The sequence below is a fragment of the Apis dorsata genome, unplaced genomic scaffold (assembly GCF_000469605.1).
Source record: "Apis dorsata unplaced genomic scaffold, Apis dorsata 1.3 scaffold_867, whole genome shotgun sequence".
In the NCBI taxonomy this organism is placed as follows: domain Eukaryota; kingdom Metazoa; phylum Arthropoda; class Insecta; order Hymenoptera; family Apidae; genus Apis; species Apis dorsata.
Genome location: NW_006263987.1, coordinates 333,275 through 340,953, shown reverse-complemented (window position 1 = coordinate 340,953; position 7,679 = coordinate 333,275). Strand labels below are relative to the sequence as shown.

At 32.3% G+C, this 7,679-nt stretch overlaps 2 protein-coding genes across 6 annotated transcripts in view; one reads left to right on the top strand and one right to left on the bottom strand.

The window, feature by feature from the left end:
* LOC102676118 (segmentation protein cap'n'collar) overlaps nt 1–7,679 on the top strand; it is a 76,906-nt gene that overhangs the window by 53,053 nt on the left and 16,174 nt on the right. For all 4 annotated transcript variants that reach the window (XM_006623272.2, XM_006623273.2, XM_006623275.2 and 1 more), the window contains 2 exons: nt 2,181–2,412; nt 2,645–2,869. In XM_006623272.2, the coding sequence (XP_006623335.1) occupies nt 2,181–2,412; nt 2,645–2,869 (457 nt within the window). The remainder of the gene's footprint in view (nt 1–2,180; nt 2,413–2,644; nt 2,870–7,679) is intronic.
* Nucleotides 2,996–6,720, bottom strand: LOC102675971 (ATP-dependent RNA helicase vasa). Of its 2 annotated transcripts, none has more exons than XM_006623271.2 (4): nt 6,483–6,720; nt 5,575–5,634; nt 3,738–5,498; nt 2,996–3,597 (listed from the first exon to the last, which is right to left on the bottom strand). In XM_006623271.2, the coding sequence occupies exons 2-4, from the start codon at nt 5,626–5,628 to the stop codon at nt 3,526–3,528; spliced, it is 1,887 nt and encodes a 628-aa protein (XP_006623334.1). In that variant the 5' UTR covers nt 5,629–5,634; nt 6,483–6,720; the 3' UTR covers nt 2,996–3,525. The 2 variants fall into 2 exon arrangements, with proteins under 2 accessions (XP_006623334.1, XP_031369905.1); XM_031514045.1 differs by having other exon boundaries at nt 6,476–6,648.

Genomic DNA, 7,679 nt, shown 5'->3' with positions numbered 1-7,679 from the left:
ATATATATATGAGAAGAAACGACGGATACGAGAGACAAAATATTTTTTTATAGGCTGTAAAGTGTGAGGGATTGAATCGGTATCCCTGGATATTTTGATTCACAACTTTCGTGACAGAAACGAGCTTTACTGGCAGTCACGTACGAAAACACGAACGATGCGCCGAGGTAAAAAGTAGGTAAGCGATCAAGGATCGAAGGGACGTTAGAGTAAACGATGCTGGCAGGTATCGAATACCCGGTTGATCGCTGTCGTACTTTTCGTTCTCGATCGATTGCGTTAGCACCAATATACAAATGTATGCAAAACTTGGCAAGAAGAGATGTCTCGAGCGAATAAAAATCCGATATATATTAATTAAAAAAAGATTTGGAAATGTTGGAAAGATAGGATTTTAGAAGAGAGAAGAAAAAGATGAATATTCTTCTTAAGCGCGCAAGATTGAACATCTCGCAAACGCGAACTTGTGATTATTATTATTGTGACGATAATAGTTGGCAAAAAGATGAAAAGCGTAGTAAAGATAGAAATGGAAGAAAAGAAAGGGGAGGAAAGAGGAATGGAAAACAGATATAAACGGACAAAGGAAGAAGGAAGAGAGAGCTCGGTAGAAACTGGCAAGTCCTCGACAGCTCGTTTCAAACATCTGTTCGCTCTGAGAGATCTCTTTCCTCCCAGTCTCGCGATCTCGCAAATTCATACGGCCTGTGACGCGAGCCAACGTCGTATATACGCCTTCGAATACACGCGTGTATTCGCGCGCGCGCGCGCGTATTGTATACGTGTGTATACGTTTTTCGAATTTCTCCGATGCGCAGGGAAGAAGGAGCAGTGATCCAAAAATCAGAACCGTAACCAAACGGTACGCGGTAGATAATGTAGATAGAGAACTGGTGGAAAAATGATTGGTCGAAAGTGCAAGAACCGCGGAATGGAAATAACCGCGATCTCCAAAACTGTGTATAGCGGAAAGACCATGAGAAATTGTTTTAGCACGGTGAACTGGCAACTGGTGTGCGCGTCAAATTCCGAGAAGCGTTCTTGGAAACGGTATAAACGCGTCGAGTTTTTTCCATCCACGGCTCAATCATGAGCGTTGCATCGAAACGGCGAACGAGCGTAAAGTTGCGCGCCATTAGAAACCCGCGATTCGGTATATGGAGGACAAATGGTCGCGGAACAAACGTCTCGTCCTACATTTGGCGGCCTACACAGCCGACAGATGCGGTGACAAGCGAGAATCACCTTAAAGGCGTCGCGCTCCACAGATTGCACCGACCACTGATTGATGCGAGCGAACAACAATCGCGAGCCAGTTTCTCTATTCATCTTCTTCTTGCGCTCGATGCATTAGCGACAATGCTAACCTGCATTAAGCGCCACTGACCACTACCGCGCTTACGCGTACTCCTTTCCTCCTCTTTCTAACCTATCGTACCGTGCCCGTTCCTTTCCCACCATTTTATCATTTTAACACTTGCGTAGATTTATGGCCTTGAATATTAGAGCGAATCTTGTTGATAGCAAGGTTGATAAGTCGCTTCGTACGCGAAACGATAGGTTTTTACGTTTAGATTATTATCCGTGTAAATTCCGATCGAAATGATCTACTGCTCGATACGTCGAGTCCATTATTAACTAAATCTCTCGATAAAGACGGTAAATAATCACAATCGAGATCGTGTTATGTTATGCTTACTTGAAAGAGTTCGCTTTAACGCATCGTTGCTCGTCGAATAAAAATTATTCTCTCTGATAATTTCCATATTGGACGCGCGGTTTGACACTTGATCATGATCAACGCGTTTCTACACAGTTCGAACGATACTTGTGACACGCGTGATACCAAAATCATTAATATCTTGACCGTCCTTACGTGTGGCCAACACCTACGCGATCAGCAGGGTTTCTGACGATCCATCCGACAAGTTTGAGATTTGACAGGTTCGATAACCGCGGGATTCTATAGGCGTGACACGCTGGATAGATATCTTATAACGAAGCAAAAGAAAAAGGATTGTAATTGTAAAGATAGGTAGATTTATTTTATTGATTAGTAAAAAATAAAATTAGCGATTAAAACATGTTTGGAATAGCAGGTCAACGATTATTTGAACGTTATAGGAAAAGAAAAACGTGTAAGGAAAGATTTGTGTTAATTGATAATTTGTATATTTCAGGGTCGCATGCCATTCATGCGTGCAATGAGCATGGAACAACGGTGGCAAGATCTAGCATCTCTTTTATCGTTACCTGGTGCACCAGAACATTTTCCACATACTCATCCTGGATACCCAGGGCACGGTATAAGCCACAGTCATTATGAAGCACAACGTAACGTGTTGCTTCACAATGCTACTCTGGCTCCACCGGTGGGTGATCTTAATTCGACGAGCCCTTATCACAATGTAGGTAAGTAATTTTACGCAAAAAATTTCACAACTCTATTTAAATTATCATATTCGATAAACAAAAATTAAAATCTTCGCATATCTGTGAAATATATTTTATTATTTTATTTTATGCGATGATATTAATTATAATTTTAATAAATATAATTGATACGATAAAATTTAAAAAGTATACAAAAGAAATATTCGTCGGCGGTTAAACCATTTTGAAACTAAAATACTAATTGGTGCAGGTGGATCATCAAATTTGGGCTCGGCTGTAGCAACGTCGATGAATTTAACGAACAGTAGCGAACCGATGGGTGCGGAAAGTGGAGCAGCTTATAAATCCGAGCCGGCAGATATGATGTATTATCATACACCAACATCCGATTCGATAAATCAGACTACCGATGGTTTTCTTTCGTCTCTTCTTAATGATGAGGATTTACATCTGATGGATATGGCTATGAACGATGGTATGTACAACATTTTCATTTATTTATTTAATATATAATCGTATACATGAATTGTCTAAAATTATAAAAGGATTCTTTTAGATAATTTATTTTATTTTTTTTTTTTTTACAACTGAATAAAAAATATTCAAAATAGTTTGTCGTTGCAACTTTTTATTATAAAAAGGAACGTACAAAACACTTAACATAATATTAGAGAGTACCGTTTTATAAAATAAAGTGTTGTGTCTTTACGTATAATAATTTCATGATTTGGTCTTAAAAGCTAATATTTGTACGATCGATACAATAAGATAAACTTGTATTCAAAAATACAATTGGAACGTTTTCGCAAATTGCATTATTATCTCTTAAAGTTAAACTCTTCGCATCAACAAAACTAATATTATATTATCTCGTATGTAACTTATAGTTCTAAACAAGTTTACAATCCAGTCTATTTCATATAAATAAGTTATTAATTACTGTTTATTTAGATAAAAAAAAAGTTATTATTAATGTATTAATCTTGTTGGATTATTAACGTTAAATATATAAAAATATAATGAATAGAAAATTCTTTGTACCTCTGACTTAGCGAATAAAGAAACAAAGCTTACTACTCTGTTTCTAAGAGTAATACGATAAAATATATGTAGATGAAAAAAATAAATTTTCTACCATTCTTCTTCCGGTTCTTGTGGTACGGAATACGCTTCTTCCGTATATTCTTCCGCGAATGCTTCAGACTATATACAAATATTATATATATACACACATATATATACATATACATACATACATATATACATATTATTTATTTTCTAATTACTATTATATTTAATTTCAATTACAATATTAGAATGAAAAAATATATATATACACGTACCTCTCTAACATCTTCACCTCCAAATTTGCTTATACCTCTTCCAGGCATGAAATTCCTGTTCGCGTTTCCACCCATTAACCAATCTGGTACGGATTGATTTGCTTGTTTCAATATTCTGACAAGATCACCTCGCAATGGTGCATCTTCTTCAGGATCGAAGAAAGAAGTCGCTCGTCCTCGATTTCCTACACGTCCAGTTCTTCCAATTCGATGAACGTACTCGTCAATCCCTTTTGGCAAATCGTAATTTATAACGTGCGAAACATTTTTAATGTCTAAACCTCTCGCAGCAACCGCTGTAGCAACTAAAATGGACATCCTTCCACTTTTAAAATCAGCTAATGCTTCTTCCCTTTGTCTCTGTAATCTATCGCCATGAATACTGGTAGTAGGATAATTATTCTCGGATAAGAAAACAGCAATAAAATCGGCTTTCTTTTTCATCTCAACGAATACTAGAGTACCGCCTAATGTACCTGAATCATTTTCTCTTTCTAATATTTCTTTGAGCAAGTCTTTTTTCTTATTTCTAGCAACTTCGTAAAAGTTTTGTTCCACGTCTGAACAAGCTCCACCTACGATACCAACCGCAAGGAACAAATAATTGTTTAAAAATCTTCTTGCCAAATGTTGCACTTCATCCGGGAAAGTGGCAGAAAACATTAATGTCTGCCTTTCACCTAAAGGAACCATAGTCTCATGGTCTACCATCTTTTCGATACTAGGTAAAAATCCCATGTCTAACATACGGTCAGCTTCATCCAATACGAGAAATTGTACAGAAGAAAATTTTACTCTTCCTTTTTCTACAAAATCTAATAATCTTCCAGGTGTTGCTACAAGTATGTGGCAACCAGCGGAGAGTTTTCCTCTTTGATGCATAACAGATGTTCCACCATATGCAACTACAGTTTTCAAAATTGAATTGAGTGAAAATTTAACAATTTGTTGCCATATTTGTATGGTAAGTTCTCGAGTTGGCGACACGATGACAACTTGTGGTTCGCAATATGTCGAAGTTACAACCAAATCGACAGATCTCTCTAATAATGTATTTATAATAGGGACTGCGAATGCAGCAGTTTTTCCTGAACCAGTTTGGGCACAAGCCATTAAATCTCTACCATTCATAATAATTGGCAAAGCATGTTTCTGTACAGGAGTAGGTTTTTTATATCCAGACTTTTTTATATTGTCTAAAACAATATTTCTAAGGCCAGCTGCCTCAAAACTTTCTATCGGTTGAGGCACATTCTCTCCACTCACGTTAACCTGAATATTATCATATTTATCAAAATTAATGCCTATCTCGACACCATTTTCAAATAATTTTTCATCGCTAGGTAATTCTGGTGGAATATATTGTTCCTTAGGCTTTTGTACTTCTTCCTCGTCGTTATCTTCTCGAACAGCAAATGTTTTTTTCCGTCTATCGTTTCTATTATCCTGATTACCATAATCGTTATCCTCATAATCATTATTATCATCAGCATCTTTATTTCTATTATTAAATCCTGTTCTTCCACGATTGCTTCCTCTTCCTCTAGATCCTCCTTTACCGTGACCTCTTCCTCTACCTCTACCAGTTTCTTCAATCTCAGTCTTCTTATCGTCACATTGCCAGTAAGTTTCATCATTAAATTCACCATCATTTATAGTTTCACTGTTGGAATTTTTTTTACCCACAGGCCAATCATCGTTATTGTTATTTTGTATTATAAATCCTCTTCCCTTTCCATAACTACGTCCACCTTCATCAAACTAATATAAAAATGAATATACAATTAATTAATTAATTATTATTAATTATTTATTAAAGGAAAAAATTTGCACTTACGTAAGATTGATCTTTTTCATTATAAGAAACAGTTTTGCCCCAATCATCAGCCATTATATTCTGTAAAAATTTATTTATTGTAATTTTGCAATAAGAATTTGCAAAAAAAAACTATAATCATAAAACTTATAATAATAAACTTATAACTTATATATAACAATAAACTTATAAATAATATTCGATATAAAAATTTTAAAAAATATTATAAACAAAATTTCTTAGAAATATTACGAATAATAGAACCGTTTCGTGTGTGTATGTGTGTTTGTTTGTGTGTATGTATATATATATCACATATACATAATAACATTCACATATATATTCATGATAAAATATTGATTTTTTAGATTTATTAAAATTTTTATCTAGTATAATGATTATATTTATTTTAAAAATGGTTAAAAATACCGGAATCATTATTAATGAACAATTTATAAGAAGTTTAATTCTAAATGTAATTTATAAAAAACTGCCTCACAGAAAAATCGATATAAATTATAGAATATATTTGTTTTTACGTAAATATCAACTACTTGCTTTGAAAATTTAACAAAAAGAAAAAATCTACAAAACAAAACAGTTTTGTTGACTTTTTTTCTTCTCTGACCCAATAATTTACCCCCCTCATTAGTATTGCTTTGTTTGAATCCTTCAATGCAAAATATTTATTTGTAAAAATATAAAACATTAATTGTTCACATAATATTGAACTTCATTTTATCCGATATTTTTTTGTTTAAATATATATAAGTGACATTCAGTACTAATTAAATATATCCAATTTTAAATCATAGTAAATATGACACGTGCATATCAGTAAAACAAAACATAATTACCGGCAAATATGGCTGATCAATATTAACTATGAATAATTGTTACTTTAATTTGAAAAAAAACTTACTTTTTGATTGTTGACGAAGGAAGATAAGCGAGGTTTATTTGAAAAAATCGAACAAATCGATAATACAGATCGTCTTCCGCAACTGTCGAAAGACGAATGAGACCGCCCAACCGTAAGAGTAGAAACGCTGACAATGTTCAACCGTTGCCACTATGAACAAAGAGCTGACAGAGCAGCCAACTTAAAGGAAAAAAATTCTGGCGAATCAGCTATCGAGTATTGAATCAATGCGCATGCGTTTTCTGCACTGCGTTTCATTCCTTCAGATATGTAATAAGGTTTTAATGAACCTGTGCCTTTTTTGAATTGTAATTGAAATAACAATTTGAAATAATGAAATTTGTAATAATGAAAAAATATATTTATATTAAAAATTTATTAATAATTTATTTAAACGAAATAATTCACGTTATTAGACAAATTCAAAAAAATTTCTTAATTATAGAAATAATGATATAATTTTCATTTTACTTTTTACGATATTGTTCATATTAATAAATTCATATTGTTTCCATTAGCACAATTTTTTTTATAAAATTATTTATAAATTATATTATGAAGAAAAATGTTTTTTCTTATTTTATTTATTTATTTTTTTTTTTTCTTCACATAATTTATATTCGGGATAAAATTATTTTTGGATCTTTAATAATGTTTCTAATACCAACATAATATCATTTATATATTGAAATAAAAACTTGAAAGTACGTTATTCTTCGTTTAGCTAAGCTTAAACCACTTGAAAATGTTTGTAAACGTTGCTTCAGATAAAAGACCATTAATATTCAAGGGCGAATTTTCTTTGTCTATAATGTGTTTTTCAATTCATCGACGGTCAATTTTAATATGTAATGTAATTCGTAGTTTACAATATTTAAATTACATCATAATTGATTACAGAATTATAAAAAGTTGTACATTAATCTAATATATGATATATAATATAATATATTTTTCAATTAGATTTTATCTTTTTTTATGATATATTTATATTAATACAATCTTCTACTTTGATATTAATTTTATTTATATTATATTATACATAATATTGCACACATTTAATGATTGTATATATTAAGGCAATTATATTTTAATATATATCATTATTTTAATATATATTATTATATTTTAATAATTATATTTTAATCTTCTATATAATTGATTTTTTATAAAAATTTTATTTATATAATATTATTATTATAAT